Raw genomic sequence first — 18,291 nt, 5'->3', positions numbered from 1 at the left:
ATAAAGATGACACTCCACTACAACAGAAAAAAAGATGGTCTTCTCAATAAATGGTCACGGAATAAGTAGATAGCCATAAGGAATTTAGGAATTCCTTACATTTAAGTTGACCCCAACCTCATACCAAACAGCAATTCTACATTGTACTTGCATTGTAAATGCAGTCTGTATCTAAAGGTACAAGGAAAAGCTTTTAGAAGAAAACAAGAATATTTTCATGACCTTGGAGGTGCAAAAAGATTTCTTAAAGAAAAAAGTGCTAACCATACATTTTTAAATTGATAAATAGAGCAAAATTAAAATTAACAACCTTTTTCATGAAAAGATACCAAGAGAGGGAAAAGGAAAGCCAGAGTGGAAAAGAAATTTGCAATACGTATATCTGGCAAAAGACTCAGGCTAGAAACCTAACAGAAATCCATGGGGGAGGGGAAGGAAAAAAAAGAAAAAAAATAGGTTAGAGTGGGAGAGAGAGCCAAAGCATAAGAGACTCTTAAAAACTGAGAACAAACTGAGGGTTGATGGGGGGTGGGAGGGAGGGGAGGGTAGGTGATGGGCATTGAAGAGGGCATCTTTTGGGATGACCACTGGGTGTTGTATGGAAACTAATTTGACAATAAATTTCATATAATAAAAAAAAAAATAAAAGACCCAGGTTATTTAAAGAACTCCAAATTGATCAATAAGACATAGGAAGAGGACTCAACAGAAATACAGGCAAAAGTCTTGAGCAACCATTTCACAAAAGAGTGTATCTAAATAATAAAGATTAAAAAAAGTGTTCGACAGCACTAGTCATCGAGGTAGTGCAAATGAAAAACCACAATTCAATATATCTTACCCATTAGAAGAACTAAAACTTAAAAAAGATACTATCAAGTGTTGATAAAGATATATTGCTAGCAATAAATTAGTATAACCATCAACTTTGAAAAACCCTGCTAGAGTTGATTACACACACATTATACTATCTAGCAACTCCAATCTTAGTTATATACCCAACAGAAACATACATTTACCAAAAGGCATGAACAAGAATATTCATAACTATTCCATCTGTAAATGTCCCCAAGGAGAAACCACACAAGAATCCAACTAAATTAGAATGGATATATAAATGATGAAATAGTCATATAATGGGAAACTATACATACAAATATAAAGTAAAACTATATGAGTAAACTACCACCACATAGAACAACATGGATAAATCTCACAAACATAATGCTAAACCAAAAAGATACTGTATACAAAGGTGAAAAGGAGGCAAAATTAATTTATGGTATTAAAACTCAAGATGGTAACCACTTTGCAGGCAGGCCAGTAGAGGCTAGAAATGGGCACAAGAAGGCACAGGAGGCTCTGTTAATGTTCCACTTCTTTTCCTTTTTTTAAAATGTTTATTTTTTTTTTAACAGAGAGAGACCCAGCATGAGCAGCGTGAGGGGCCGAGAGAGAAGATGACACAGAATCTGAAGCAGGCTCCAGGCTCTGAGCCATCAGCACAGAGCTCGACACGGGGCTCGAACTCACAAGCCGTGAGATCGTGACCTGAGCCAAAGTTGGACACTTAACTGACTGAGCCACCCAGGCGCACCATTAAGGTTACACTTCTTGATCTAGATACTGATTACAAAAATGTGTGCAGTATATGAAGATTCATCAAGCTGCATTCTTATGGTTTGCATACTTTCATGTAATAATATTTACTTCAATAAAACACACCAAAAATATACACACAATCACAGATTTGGAAGAGGTAGATTAGGGAAAGAGGAAAGAATATGAAGGAAAAATAAGATATTCGGCTTCCCCAAATATATAGAATAGATTGTTCTCAATAAATTTGTCAAACCAAATAAAATATAAATTTGGTACTAACCATGAAACCAGGTAGTACTGGCTGAGTAAATTTTGTCTTAAAGGAATACAACAACTGTTTTGAGCTTGCATCATAGAAAGAAAGTTGACCTAAAAGAAAAAAAAAGGGGGGGGGCTAATTTATTATACACATTTAATTAAATCTAACATATAATCATGGGTAAAGTAATAACTGAATACATATTTGGGACTCTTTTTGGTTACAAACTATAAGGACTGGACTTAGAAATTCTCACTTGAAAATCAGTAGTATACATGCTTAAGAAAAGGCCCAAATCTAGCTTTCTTTCCTGATTTTCAAGATCTCTATAGTGCTTCCATAATCTAATTCAACTATAGACTATTTTATCATTATTTAACAAATGGCTTCCTTAACTCAGTAAAAACCAAGGCTATTTCTTCTTCATTTTTACTATACCTAGCCTCTCTACCCAACTCCCATCACCATTTAAGGTTTACTCTATTAAACCTTGTCTTCTAAATACTTGAAGCAATACTCATTTTATCTCTGAAATCATAGTTATCACTGCTTCAGTTTTGCTAATTTTTAAAATACCGTCCTGGTCTGTCTTTCAATGTTATCATGCAACTAAAATGATTGTTTTTCTGACCACCTAACTGTACAACTTGATGGCCTCCTTACATCTGTTATCACTTCTTGAAATTCTTGTCCCATAACTTCTCTTGGTTTGTATCTAACTCTGACAGTATCTTCTATCTCCTTTTCTCCTATTCTGAATGTAGATGTTTGCCCAGGCTCTCTTTTCTCTCTACAATGTTTCCTTAATGACTCAGTTGCCACCAAACAGAGAAGAGAAACTAGCATTTATGTCTACCATCAAAGCACTGGGCTCTTTATATATATTACCTCAAAACATTAAGCAACCTATGAATGGTCACAAAGTTAGTAAACAACACAGCAGTAACATTTAATTGTTCTATGCAATCTTCAGTAGCCACTCTGTGATGGTGCGTCTAGTATTTAGCTCCAGCTCTACATCTTTTCTGAGTTCTAGCCCTGAAATTTTCTCAGTATTAGCCAGCTATGCCACATGATTGTCCTGCTGGCATCTCATCTTGACCCAGGACTATGTTCCCCATGCTACTGATGACATGCCATCCTCTTGACCACAGTGGCTGGAATCTCAGTCATCTTCAACTCTTGTTTGTTCACTTTCCAATCCACATTTAGTTATTGAGTCCTATGAATTCTACTTTCATACCATCAAATCCATTCCTCTTGATTCCCCACTGCTCAGGCCCTTGTTACTAATAATCGCTCAATGTAAAAAGCCCTTGCCAGGAATAAGGAAACAATACTTAACAAGATAAACATGGCCCCGCCACACTGCTTAAAGACTGACTCCTGAAGAGTCTTAACAATATGTTTGTAATCTCTTCCACATTTAGCCACTTACTCTCCAATATTTCTAAAACTAGATTATCATATGACTATAGTTTCCTAAAATGCAGAGAAATCCCCTTCCCTCAAATAACAAAAAAGAGGAGCCTATTATTATTTTTCAAGGCTCTCGGAATCTGATCCCATCTTACATTACAACTCCTTCCTACCCTATGCTCTAGGCTAAACAACACACTTCTCACTACCATCTTTGAGGAACCGCACAAAGCACGAGAAAACGGAAGATAAGCAAAAGCTACCTTGAGAGTTGAAAAAGAAAAAAAAATGTGTGCCAATAAATTTAACATGTATCCTGAGGAAATTATTATCTGAGTCAAAGTGAGTAAGTAAAAAGAATGCAGCAAGACTTACGTGTTGTCACTAAAATTCAATCAAGCCAAAATTAACTTTTTCCTTTTGAGTAACTAGGTTGAAGGCTCAGTAAATTATCTGGAAACATGTTACTTAAAATGGTAAAATAGAGTTTTATTTGTTTACAGTGTCAATTTAAAGAGAAGTACCTAGGGAATTACTTTTGTTCCCTAGTTCAATAGGGTCATCTTTAAAATTTTTATAAATATTTTGATGACAGTGAGAAGATACTTATCAAATACCTAATTCAAAAAGTTCAAGCAAATTTTGCAAAAGATAAATATCAAGTTACTTTTTAGATGATTTTAACAGAAGTGTTCAAAAAGCTTGGTCAAATCTATTAAGATGAAACCATTAGAGACTCAACTATAGAGAACACATTTAGGGTTGACGCAGGGAGGTGGGCGGGAGACGGGCTAAATGGGTGATGGGACATTCAGGAGGGCACTTGCTGGGATGAGCACTAGGTGTTGTATGTCAGTGAGGAATCACTAAATTCTACTCCCGAAACCAACAGTACACTACATGTTAACTACTATTTAAATAAAAATTTGAAACAACAACAACAAAAGAAACTTAAGGACAAATGTAATATTCTTGAGTTTAAGCAACAAAAACAACCCTAAACTGCCTAATATATGAAAAAAAAAAAAAAAGACAGTTTAATAGAACTCCATGAAAAAAGATCTAGTGGACTGGGTGGCTACAAGCTCAATATACACCAACAATGATAATAAGTCCTAGTACTAGAAACTGTGCTGCCAAATCACATGTCCTATGATGGTCCTCAGTTTCATGTTCTACTTTGAGAACCCATCTTTAAGAAATAATGTTGACATAGTGTACAACCACATACTTTAATTTTGGAAAAATTAAACTGTAAGAGGAACAGCCAGTGATACAGAAAATGTATAGTCTGGAAAACCAGCACAAGAAGCAATGTTAGGTTTTAAGCAAATAAGGATTATCATGTAAATGTGAATTAGGGAACATAATTCTGTTTCTTCAGATGACAAAACTTAAGGATAGCAGTCTCATAAGGTATCAGGAAACAAAACAAGTCAATTTAAGAAAAACTCTGCATTACCAAATGCTCTCCAACAATGAAGTAAGCTACCTTCTACAACAATAAACTTCACATTAAAAAGTTCTTCAAGCACAGGAGTGACAGCTACCTGCAGAGATAACTGTAGTAAGGATTTTATACTGTGTAGATTTGGGTAATTTCTAAGTCCACTCCAACTTGAAAAATCTGACTCCACCACTCTTCACAGATAATAAAATCAGGTCAGGAAGGAATAAAAATGGATAGAAAAAATTTTAATGCTTAACACTAAAATTAACAAAATCATTCTTTCAGACCTATTAAGCATATTATACATGAGTGCTTTTGTAAGGCTTCAGGCAAACATCACACACCCTCCCAGTCAATTCCAGAGCTGAAGTTATGTTTGTGATCAAATCCTAGTAGGTCAAAACACCCTTACCACAATATTAAAAAATTCTGTGTAGATGATTACCAATGAAAAGTACTGAAATGTAAGCAACTATGACAAAATGACTTATGAGAAAATCAGTAAACTTACCCCCATCAAAATCACAAAATACACCTATTCTCTCAGGAACAGTAACATCCAAGGCTTTGACTTTATTATTATGTTTTGCTGCAAATGTGTTTTGCAGCCAGTTGTTGACATGGATACACCAACTAGTGTTTGTCTTTCCTAATTGGTCAAATTTCCCCAAAGTCTTGTATGCTACTCCCACACTGTAAGATTTACAATCCTTCTGGGCCTTGACCTCCCAATAATGTTGTCCACTTTCAATAGCAGTGTCTCCTACAAAAGATCAGAAAGGTAAATTTGACTCTAAGATCTTCCTTATACGTCACATAGATTTTTAACTCTCATCCCACAAAATGGCACAAAAAATCTGATTCAGGAAAATAACCATATTAACACACAGACACTATAAGCAGAGTATCTGTTACAACTTTACTTGTATATTTACTATTATTTTTTCTGATATATAAAAAGCTTTAGAACTTTTCTTCCTATCTCCTCAAAAGATATGCATACACGTAGAGCACTATATAAAATGAAATAAAGTTTTAAACAAATAATTAGACAATTTGAAACCCGCCAAAAGTAATTAGGCTTCAGGAGGGAGAAACCTTGGCAAATATTCATTAGAAACAGGCCACTCCAGCTCTAAGTGGGCAGAAAGCCCAGCGGTGTGACTGTGATCCCTTTAACCTGACACGATGAAGACGATGTTTATCGTACCCAGCACTGTGTATGATTCCCCAGTAAAACGATCTCTGCTGCCTCTTCCTGCTGGTGGCCTGGAGCCTATGGATGTCCGTTTGGGGGACGGCGTGCCACTTCTATACAAACAGGAAGAAAAGAGAAACAAATACTCTATGCTGTAGATGCCTCACAAACTAAAACTACAAGTCATGAAAGGCAACTTTGAAAAGTTTTAATTACGTTGCACAAATAGCACCATTTAATTTCATCTGAATTATTATCAGAGTTGTCAATTAAAAACACTGAAATGTAAGAAGTCATCAACACAAAGCAGGCTGAACACTAATATCATGCAGACTGAACAAAGCTTATACAAAGAACACACAGTTGAAATAAGAAACAATGCCAAAATGAGACAAGTTAAAAAGGAAAACAAAAGAACTGAAGGGAAAAAAGAATTCAAAAAAGATAATGGATTATAGAGCTTACATTTCTTGCAGTTAAATTTAAACTTTAAAATGGCAGAGATAATCTTATTATGATAAAAACTAAATAACCTTTTCATAAGCAGTAAGTATTTTTGTTCTGAATCTTTTCTTCGTAAAAAAGAGAAATAGTCAATGCCCAAATCCATGCATAGGATAATATCAAATATTATAAAGCATTTCTCCTACAAGATTCAACCTGATCTCCCCTTATGTCGAATTATATGATAGGATAAATGGGACAGTACTAGGCCTTTCACTAACTCTCAAAAACTCAAAATAAATCAAGACCCAAAGATGTTTAAAAATAACATTTCAATTATATTGAATCCCTGTGTTTAAAAAACAGTAAAAAATTGTAACTTACCAGTAGTAAAGAAATAAAGGGAAAAGCATGGAGAAAAGACAAACAGGTATAACTATTAAGAGTGGCAGTTTACATTTCAGAGAAAAGTTAAATAAAGGGAACTCTTCCATTGCAGCATTCTAGACTCCCAACCCAAAGTCCATTTTTGCAAGAAGTACAACAGCTATTACTGTCTGATGTCAAACACAATCCCCTCCCACCTCACCCCTTTAAGACACCTTTGCAGCTCTACTGTGTAAATTAAGGCTCTTTGTTTACCTGCCCTCTAGATTGTTTTACTAGCTTCTGAAATGATCTCTTTGCCACCTAATTCATCTTATTCACTGTTACCACATAAACCTAAGTTTGATACTGCTACCTTAAAATCTTCAAGCACTTCCTTACTGCCTACAAACAACTTTGCTTTGGATTTAAGGCACTTCTTGATTTGGTCCTAGTCTGCTTTTCTAGCCTTCTCACCCTAGAGAGCACTATTCAGCTAAATGCAGCAGTGTTCCTTAAACTCAGGCAACCTGCTTCAGTGCTTTTCCTCTAGTTTATGTAAGGCCAAATGGCACGTGTTTTTCCATTTCCTTGAGAACCAGCCTAAATGCCATTCCTTTAATGAAGATCTTCCAGATCTTACCAGGCTAAATAACTCTGCTGAGGAATCCACCTCCAGGCCAAAATCCTATGTGTAATCTTTCAGGCTGAACCATAAATGATTATAAAACGCTTTTAGTGACAGGCCTGAGAGGGCTGCCTTTCCCATACCAGACTTGGTATATAGTTAGTTCACCACAATTTCTTAAGGAAGATGTAATCCTCCCCCACCCCAACCCAGAGATCCTATGCATATCTGCATTCCTAGCTTAGGCACCTCTATTCAGAGACCCCCTTATGGGAGAGGGGGTCTTCAGCTAAGACTTTTTCAGCTGCTTCTGAGTAGACCTCCTTAAAGAAGCGGTGTGAGTTGATGTGGTCTGAAGATACTTCTCTCCATTCAATCTCAATAGTTTTCCACCTCTAACCTTGCCTCTTCTCCCTCCTTCTTGGCCACAGGTCCATAAAACAACAGGAAGAGCATTCTGTTTGGGGCTCTCTTGGCAGTGAGATGATCCTCCAGATAACCACCGTCTGCAATCTGCTTTGATTTACCTGACCCTCACCCGTGCTATTCTGCTGGGAAAAACGGAACACTGAGGAGAGCTAGCACTCTTTCCTTTGTGGCCTCTTGCTTAAACTATCATAGTAAGTGAATAAAGGCTTGATTGTTACTTTCAATCAAGTAGAAAGTTAGAAATCAGGTAGAAAGTTAGACAGTGAACCACTTTAATACCTGGCACTGTCTAACTGACCACTTTAATATCTGGCAGCTCAGGCTATCTTTCTTCTTCAACTCCTTTTGTCACACTTACCATTACCCATAATCTCTACCTTGTGTTGTTACTTATATATAGATATATATCTCATACATGTAAGTTAGGGCAAATTTCTTAAAGACAAGAAGAGTGTTTATTCCTACAAACTCTACCACATCCAGCTAACATCTACAGTGATGTATATAACATCTACAGTGAATAAATATTAATGGAAAGAATAAATGTGCATATTTACACATATATACAGTGATGTATATAACATCTACAGTGAATAAATATTAATGGAAAGAATAAATGTGCATATCATTCCAGAAGTACTCCATACATAAAATACCCTTTAAAGGAGAGGAGAAAAAAAAGGAGAGGAGAAAGAGAAGTAATATGAGCTGAACTGCTAAATACAAACACTCTAAAAATCTCCAAGGAACCAAATGAAACTTCATACACTCGATTAAATTCAGCAACATTTTACAATTTTTAATATTCCAACTCTGAAGTCACTTTCACTAATAATGAGCCAATAAGCTAGAAAAAATAAAAGAAGGTAATTTTGAAAAAGTAACACATTCTGGTTTCTGGTAAAGATATGTGGTATCTTCAAATCAGCACATTATTAACCATGCAATTTGAACCGATTCATCTTTCTGGGCACTGTCTTAACTTGAGTAACTTTATTTCTTAAATGCTTTTGAAACTGTATAATTATTATACAATATAGAACACGTCAAACCTCCCTCATGTCAAATACAAATAAAAGCAAAGCTGTAATGTTAGATATACTGACTATAGCACAAGAAAGATGCCAGGTATAAGTAAATGCAGAAAAAAATCAGATGAGGGAAAAAAACTCAAGAAAGACTTCAAAAGCAGGGCTCATTGTTTTGTTACCATATACAATATAATCCAAATAGTATGCAGCGTACTACAGTGCTGTAAATTCAAAACATAAGCTACCAATACAGACAGTCTACACAGAGCAATATTTTAGCCTACGAAGGCTGATGCAATGGCTTCTGCTTATTGGTTAAAAGAAAAATTAAAGTTATTCAGCCAAGCTAGATATACTAAGTCCTAGAACCAGACACACATAGATCATCACCTTGTATGTTTCTTCAGTGAAGTAACATGGACACTGTTAGATAAAAATAGGCAACTGTTAAGAGAATGCTTTACAACTTAAATGTAACAGCTTATAATTAAATTAGATCAAAAGCCTGCTGAGAAATTTTTTTTGATTCACTGTTGTAACTCACGGTGATTATTACTTTATTCCAGTTTGAGCAAAATTTTCCTCTGTTAAAAAAGGCATACTTTGAGACTGTCTAAATAAGACTGACAACAAAAGGTCCAAAGCCTTCCTCTTTGGTTCATAAGGTTGCTAATCAGGGGCAAGACAATGGGGTTGTATTGCTAAAAGTTGTCATTTCATGCAGACCTTCAGGTAAGACAGGAGATCTATAAGTCTAAAATTCAGGAACTTCTCTCTTTAGCAGTTCAAGTTACGTAGATACAACTTTAAGGAAATGGAATACTGAAATAAAATGTGTAAAAAGAAGATCAGGGAAAAGAGTAATGAAAATGTTATAACAAATTCAAGTACTCATAAACAGTATTATATTCTTCACTTCAATGTTCCTAACACATCACAAATTATACTGATATATAGAATAAGAATTTCATCATAAGTTATTGTCAAATAAGAATCAACGTACAAGTACGTGTCCAGATTAACATTTAATAAACTAGCTTACCTGCCCTTATTCTCTTTTCCTTTCATTTTACTTTCTTGACCTTTTCCTCCTGTAGGATCCCACTCTACACAGGTATCTTCAACTCTCAGGTTCAAATGGGATGATGAGCTATCCAAATTGAAGTTTAGTGCTATCCAAAATAAGATTTCAATTTTTAAAAAATATAGAACATCTCCACATTCTGAAGCACAACTATCACCACATTATTTTCCTACTTAGTTTATTCAATACCATAGATAAGAGAATAAAGTTCAAACTCCTAATGCTAGCTGGCATTTAAAGTCCCCAAAGTTAAGGCTGTCATTTACTAACTCCTATTTTATTTCCCATTATTGTTCTCTACATATCCTGTAGCTCCAATCAAATACAATGTACTTGCATGGCCTCTGGTGTTTCTGCTATTCCTTCTGCTGGAATCTCCATCAGCACATAATAATCTCAACTTTCTGCTATTAGAATATCAGTTGATTATCAGTTGACTGTTATAACTAAATAGGAAGAGGAGCCGGTGGAATTGAGGATGAAGAAAAAGTGATGTGGTATAAAAAATTACACAGCCTGGCACATACACATTTTCTCTGATGCTCTAATACTTAATAGTTTCATAGTTAAACTCTCAGTAGTTTTGAATTAAAAAGAGAGGGTGCCTGAGTGGCTCAGTCAGTTAAGCATCCAACTTCAGCTTAGGTCATGATCTCGCGGTTTGTGAGTTCACACCCCGCATCAGGCTCTGTGCTAACAGCTCAGAGCCTGGAGCCTGCTTCAGATTCTGTGTCTCCCTCTCTCTCTGCCCCTCCCTCATTCACACTCTGTCTCTCTCTGTCTCTCTGTCTCTTGAAAATAAACAGTAAAAAAAAAAAAAAAAAAAGCACACAGAAATAGGCACAGGAACAAGGAAACCGAGCCAGCTGATAGAGCTAGAGGTGACTTACATGGCAAAGAGATGGGGAAAAGACTACTTAAATGAAAACAAATCAAAATACACGAAAACAAAGTCATGGGGGAAAAAGGCACAGCATAAGGAATATAGTAACTGGGACTGGAATAGCATTACATGGTGACAGATAGTAGCTACATTTGGGGGAACTACAGAGAAGTTGAATCACTATGTTGTACCCCTAAAACTAATGTAACATTGTGCCAACTGTACTCAAATTTTAAAAATAATTTAAAAAATGAAACAAAACTATGTTTTTTAAATTATTTGGTATTTGGGGGAACTATCTATCCTACTCAGAAAACTTACTCAGAATTCCTACTTTAGGAAATCAGTGTAACAAGGTATTATCTTCCCTCTTTGGAAATTGAAGGTAAATCATTAAAATATATTGATTAAGCTGAGTAATGCAGACTCCTCATATTCTAAAATACAATGCCTAGAATCTCTGCCTTAAGCAAGGTATCATATACTACATAGTTACCAACTAATCTGCTTCTCTTAGTTCTACTTTCCTTCAAAAGTTCAAATTTCTGGTAATTACTCATTGAAGTGGTACTTCCTTTACAACCCCATTTCACTTAAGGATATTATTTGATTTAGCCAAAGCTTCAATGTTTCTGTCTATGAAGTATGCATCATCAAACAATAAAATATTCATATAAAAAGCCTAATGTTTACCTAGATTAAAAATTTTTTCCTTCACTGTTCTGTAAAGTACACTTTAATTTCAACTATGCATCTGACCCATTGTTCATTGTCTTTAATTATAAAATAACATTGTAAATACAAATCTACTGACCATACTGCTTCTAATAAATGTACTATATAAGTTACTAGCTTTTCAAAATTTGCATGTAAACAAAAATGAACTTACAGAAAAAAGTGCAGTCTTTCAGTAAAAATGTAAACAAAACTCCTTAATAAGCAGGTTACTAAATAGGCACTTAATAATTACCTCATAGGTAGGTGACTAAAAAGTTAGGATTAAGCAAACTTGAGATCCTATACTACCAAGAACAAAATGCCTTAAGAAAACAGGGTTGGGCTGTGGCGTCTGGGTGCCTCAGTCAGTTAAGCGTCTGACTCCTGATTTCAGCTCAGGTCATGATCTCATGGTTCATGAGTTTGAGCCCCACATTGGGCTCCACGCTGAAAGTGCTGAGCCTGCTTGGAATTCTCTCTCTCTCTCTCTCTCTCTCTCTCTGCCCCTCCCCTATGTGTGCTCATGCACTCTCTCAAAATAAATAAATAAACTAAAAAAAAAAAAAAAAGTTGGGGCACCTGGCTGGTTCAGTGAGAAGAGCATGAGACTCAATCTTGGGGTCATGAGTTTGAACCCCATGTTGGGTGTAGAGAATACTAAAAAAAAAAAATAATTAATTAATTTAAAAAACAGGGTTAAGGCGCCTGGGTAGCTCAGTCAGTTGAGCATCCAACTTCGGCTCCGGTCATGATCTCACAGCTCATGAGTTCGAGCCCCGCGTCAGGCTATGTGCGGACAGCTCAGATTCCGATTCTGTGTCTCCCTCTCTCTCTGCCCCTAACCCACTCGCATTCTGTCTCTGTCTCTCTCAAAAATAAACATTAAAAAAAAATTAAAAATAAATAAATAAATTTTAAAAACAGCGTTAATTAACCTCTATATTAGCTATTAGGTAATACATGTGAGGGTACCTACTCTGGACAGAAAGAAAAAGTAAATTATAACGCTAAGGTGCTATCAATTCTCAGCCACTTGTTACAATCCTAAGGCTGTTTAAAAACAAAAGGTAAGAAAAAAATCCTAAGACTGTTTCCTAATGTTTAATGTGATGAAGAAGGATGGGGTCATGAGTGGCAAGAAAAGGTGTCCCTTCCAAGCTACCTGAGACTAGACTTACTAAATACCACAACATGCAGACAGAAAGGCATGGGCTTCCATCCCAGGGGTATAATCTTTAATCTATCTCCTTGCCCCCCCTTTTTTTTTTGGACACTATCCCCTTTCTGGGACCTCAATGAAGTCATGGAGCCTCTCTAAGCTAACAGGGATACTGTGTTGTTTAAAAGAAAAAGACACATCAGTCCTCAAAAGTGAGGTCTCAAACATCAGTCCTGCCTCTCATATCATCTCTGTAATAGAACTAGGAATTAGTTTCCATATCTTTAAAAGTCTGTGAAAACAAAGTACCAAAATATCAAAGTACCATTATGTTTCATGTATTTGTATTGGTAGCTGCTTTCTTGGTACTCTAAAATTACACCACAGCCACTATCATTTGACACTAGAGAGTAATTTGTGATTAGTATCATATCATTTACCATTAAAAGGAAGGGATAAACCACAGAAAAATTCCGTTAATTAGAACTTCAATTATTCATCATATGTGACAATCCCAATGACAAGAACAGTGCTACATACATTGGAGACAGAAATTAATAATGTTCACTATTTCCCACATCAAGCACCATTAAAAGACAGGATATCAAATTCTGGTAGGCTTCAACTATTTAACTTCCAGCTCTCTCCCTTTTCCTCCAATTCTCTGCTCCATACCTGTATTTCAATGGTTAGTCAAAAAGCACTACAGCAAGCCAAAAAAACTAGCAAGCAATTGTTCAACATGTCATTTTTTTAACATCTACACTTTTCCTCTGGAGCTCTTGCCCTCATTAGTTACCAGTCCAGTGGTATGGAATAACCCTTAGAGAAGCTGTGGTCTATAGCTATTTAAGAGACAAATTTTATTCTGGGTCTCCCTGAAGGTCAGAATTAAATGTTTAGTGGGCCTCAGGGTTGAGTTTCAGTCTATCCCCACCCCAGGGGGTTTACCCAGTGAGAACTCTTAAAAAGATTAAAAGCAACTCTACGAACACCAAGATCAAGAATTTGACTACTAAGATCCAGACCCTGCCAACAGGACCAGCCAGCCCAGCTCCAAGGAAATTTAAAGCCAGCTATTCATTCTCCTGAATCTGTAGAATTTGCATAGAAATGTACAGGTCCAAGTTTGGTGACTAAATATAAAGGGTAAAGGAGAAGAAACAAAAGAAATAAAAAGATACAATACTTCTGAGGAAGAATAATAGTAACAATGCAGTTTTACCTGACAGGGCTCAAAACAGTTCAAGCTGTGTAAAGATTATCTATAACTATACCTTGAAATGGTTAACATCTCTCAAGAAATCACAGTCATGTACCAGTTTAATAACAAGTAATTCAGAGTAACCATTTCTTGGCTACGTTATCTATAGTTCTCTAATAAAAACATTAGCTAATCCAAAAAAATTACTCAATTTAGTTTTTTTACCTTTATGATGCAAACATTTTCTTTTGAATTTGTCTTGTCAATAATTTACAGGCTTCACATTTTGCTTTATTCTGATATAGTGTTTTTAAACAAAATTTTTTTTTAATGTTCATTTATTTTTGAGAGACAGAGAAAGACAGAGCACGAGTGGGTTAGGAGCAGAGAGAGAGGGAGACACAGAATCTGAAGCAGGCTCCAAGCTCTGAGATGTCAGCACAGAGCCCGATGCGGGGCTTGAACTCATGAACTGCGAGATCATGACCTGAGCCGAAGTCAGCACTTGACCAACGGAGCCACCCAGGTGCACCTATTCTGATATAATATTTTTATATCACTTCCAAATCATATCAAACTCTGGCACACAAACCTATTCAAATGCTATGTGAACTGAAGGTCAGTGGAACCCCTAAAGGCCGAAGTACTTCAACAGTGTGTAGAATCTGATTCTTGCGGTAAATCCAGTCAATTACCATCTCACAAATGACAAGATCTCTAGCATTATGGCCTTCCAAATGGTAAATACCTCAAAAATGTTCCATGTTGAAATATGTTATTCTAGAGAGTTTTAACTAAATCTGAATTGGTTCCAGGCCCACAGTAAGGGTTGGCACAGAATTTGGAAACAGATTCTTTACACCTTTTCAAGTTAGTTCTAGGGACTGTGGGCAAGTCATTTAACATATGTAAACTTTCTTCATCTGCAAAATGGGTATCAGTAATATTTAAACTACTGATCCCTCAAGATGGTTTTAATGATCAAATGGAAAAGTGTGAGAGTGCTTTGTAAACATTAATAAAATATACAAATGTTAATTTCTACAATAAGGTTTAAGAAAACAGAGAGTACGTGAACTAAACTGAAATGGTACTTCCCCATTATTATTATTATTTTTTAATTTTTTTTTCAACGTTTATTTATTTTTGGGACAGAGAGAGACAGAGCATGAACGGAGAGAGGGAGACACAGAATCGGAAACAGGCTCCAGGCTCTGAGCCATCAGCCCAGAGCCTGATGCGGGGCTCGAACTCAAGGACCGCGAGATCGTGACCTGGCTGAAGTCGGACGCTTAACCGACTGCGCCACCCAGGCGCCCCTATACTTCCCCATTATTGAGCCATAATCCATTCCCTGAGAAATCTGTGGGCAAGTCTCACTGATGCCTATGTATTCATACTAGACTGCAATTTGTAAAGCACCCACACCACAGGATCCAATGCTATCACCTCAGTCTATTTTACCTATTTGAATACCATCATAAAAGAAGAACTAATGAAAACCAATAGTATAGTCCTAATTTCCCCATCTTAAAATTCCTACTACTGAGAATTCCAAGTATGTATGTGCATGCACACACCATAGAGAAGAAATGCTACCATACATGAAATGCTTCCTGTCCCAGTCTTGAATAACTTCGGATGTTAAGTTTTGTTTTATGCTGTATAAATATCTACAATCTTACCTTTGGTCTCTAGAGTCACTGGATCAGAATACTCTCCAGCTACAGCTTTGTTACAAGCTCGAACTCTGAAATTCATATACTTTGAATCAAACTTTAAGCCTGAAAAAATGAAAATGGTTTTCAGATATGAAAATTAAAGGGATCTACTCCCAAAGTAGGAGTATGAACCTTCAAACAGACATATTCCCTCTTGAGAACTCTCTCTTTACTCCACAAGAGTATAAATTTATGTTAAAACAGTGGTAATGCCAAAAATAAGAGGAATCATGATTTATTTCTTACTTTCTTCAAAATAAATATAAATAATACAGTTTAATCAATGTTTTTTTCTTTTTTAACCTAGTGATAAAAAGGTATTCTCAAGTTAAAAGTAATGTCTCATTCAAGGAGAAATGACATATTTAAAAAAAAATTTTTTTTAATGTTTTATTTATTTTTGAGAGAGACAGAGCATAAGCGGGGGAGGGGCAAAGAGAGATGGAGACAAAGAATCAGAAGCAGGCTCCAGGCTCTGAGCTGTCAGCACAGAGCCAGACATGGAGCTCGAACTCATGAACCATGAGATCATGACCTAGCCGAAGTCGGACGCTTAACCGACTGAGCCACCCAGGCGCCCCTACAATTTAAAGTAACATACTCAATTTCTGGAAAGAAGACACCCTAAAGAATTTTAATATTTATGAAACACTGTATTTTTATGTGAAAAATGAATTTAAAGAGAAAGTAAAGCATAGGGATTAACAGTAAAACTCTGAAGTTAGTCACGTCTAGATTAAAATCTTAGTCCGTCGGGTGCCTGGCTGGCTCAATGAGTGGAGCATGCGACTCTGGTTCTCGGAGTTATAACTTTGAGTCCCACACTGGTTGTAGAGATTACTTTAGAAAAATAATAAAATCTTTAAAACTTCCGTCCAAAAAATACTAGCTAAGGGACCATCAACAACTTGACAGAACGAGTTTTTGTATCTGTAAAATAAAAGTGATAAAACCAACCTCATAATTATAAAGATTAAATGAGATGTACTATACTGATTAAATGAGACGTATTATGTAATACACTTCAGCCCAGCTGACAAGTGGTAAGTGCTCAACAATGGTAATGTTACTGCTCATGCATAACAAGTGTTGAACTACTCCGGAAATATATGGCTACTTAAAATAGCCAAAGTCCCCTATACATAGAGACACCTTTTGAAAGAAAAGGCTAACACACAAATTTCTAATACCAAGTCATAGCTCTGTAAGTATTACTGTGAAGATAATCATAAAAAGGTAAAAGCAACAGTATTTATAGAACCACTGAAATGCAGGGGTAGTACGTACACCTAAAAAGTTGACAGCTTTTTTATTGTTAAAAAACCAAGGTTAGGGGTGCCTGGGTGGCTCAGTCGGTTGAGTGTCTGACTTCGGCTCAGGTCATGATCTCACAGTCTGTGAGTTTGAGCCCCGCGTCGGGCTCTGTGCTGACAGTTCGGAGCCTGGAGCCTGCTCTGGATTCTGTGTCTCCCTCTGTCTCTGCCCCTCCCCTGCTCATGCTCTGTCTCGGTCTCAAAAATAAATAAAAACATTTAAAAAAATAAAAAACAAAAGAAAAAAAAAACCAAGGTTAAAATTGATGTTATTCTGAAATATTGTTTCCAAAACACTCCTTCATGTTTGTTTTACATACATTGTTTTAACAAACTGAAAATATCAGGAAGGAGTTAAAATGAAAGTTTTCCTGATATTATAAGAGAAATTCACTTCTATAATAAATATAGAAAAAACCTGGCTAAAGAAACTTAATTTCATCTTCTAAAGTAACTCAACGGGAGCCTGGGTAGCTCAGTTGGTTAAGCCTCTGACTCTTGATTCCAGCTCGGGTTTGTGGGTTTGAGCATCGCATCACACTCCATGCTAACGGCACAGGCCTGCTTGGGATTCCCTCTCCACCCCTCCCATGAGCTCATGCGTGCTCTCTTGCTCTCTTTGAAAAAGAGAAATACAACTTAAAAAAAATATCTAAAGTAACTCAAAATATTCTTCACAATTACATTTACTTTCTGAGAAAGAAATTCATAAAATGCAGTCATTTTACCTGATAGTGTATATTCAGTACCCTTAATATTATCAATTATCTCCCAGCATCGCTCATCCTTTACACGTGGAAGTCCGTCAAAATTAGTTTTCCGATATTCCAGTATAAAATGATCAATTTTATTATCTTCTTCTGGCATTCTCCAAGCCACTGTTACAGAATTGTCAGCTACCAAACACTCTACTGGATCTATCTCTGGAGCTTTAGGAACTGAAAGAAAAATACAGGCTCATTTCTCATTTACTACAGTACTAATCCAATATTCACATTTGTCATTCAAACTGCTTTCTTCAAGTTGCTTTTGAATGGTTCCATTGAATCAGGCTACAAGAAAGGATACCCTATAAATGCAAAGTAACTATTTTTCCAAGTTCCATTTAAAAATTCGTTTCAAAGTTCTTTCACAGACGTATTCGAGATTTATTAAAATCTTATTTGGCAAAAAGCAATTCGAACATGCTAAGGATAAAGAAGCAACAATGACTTGTTACTTCTCAACACATATTTTTCAATCTGTTACTTCAAACAGCTATAGAATATAGATGAAATCACTACTGACAAAATAGAATAACTTGCTTTGAATCCAATGATTATAATAATTTAAGATATTTTCTATGTATTTTTAAAATCTTGTTTATAAAAGAATTGTAGGGGCA

The 18,291-nt window shown here is 36.0% G+C and overlaps 1 protein-coding gene across 1 annotated transcript in view; it reads right to left on the bottom strand.

The window, feature by feature from the left end:
• FSD1L (fibronectin type III and SPRY domain containing 1 like) overlaps positions 1-18,291 on the bottom strand; it is a 61,364-nt gene that overhangs the window by 11,518 nt on the left and 31,555 nt on the right. The window contains exons 7-13 of the mRNA XM_047096777.1: positions 17,636-17,845; positions 15,559-15,657; positions 9,869-9,998; positions 9,217-9,249; positions 5,941-6,041; positions 5,242-5,493; positions 1,883-1,971 (exon numbers count right to left, since the gene is read on the bottom strand). Of these exons, the coding sequence (XP_046952733.1) occupies positions 1,883-1,971; positions 5,242-5,493; positions 5,941-6,041; positions 9,217-9,249; positions 9,869-9,998; positions 15,559-15,657; positions 17,636-17,845 (914 nt within the window). The remainder of the gene's footprint in view (positions 1-1,882; positions 1,972-5,241; positions 5,494-5,940; positions 6,042-9,216; positions 9,250-9,868; positions 9,999-15,558; positions 15,658-17,635; positions 17,846-18,291) is intronic.

Source organism: Lynx rufus, unplaced genomic scaffold, assembly GCF_022079265.1.
Source record: "Lynx rufus isolate CCGP_SWC_20201006 ecotype Redwood Valley unplaced genomic scaffold, mLynRuf1.p SCAF_10, whole genome shotgun sequence".
Classification (NCBI taxonomy): Eukaryota; Metazoa; Chordata; class Mammalia; order Carnivora; family Felidae; genus Lynx; species Lynx rufus.
Note: the sequence above shows the minus strand (reverse complement) of the source record. Positions and strands in the feature narration are given on the sequence as shown.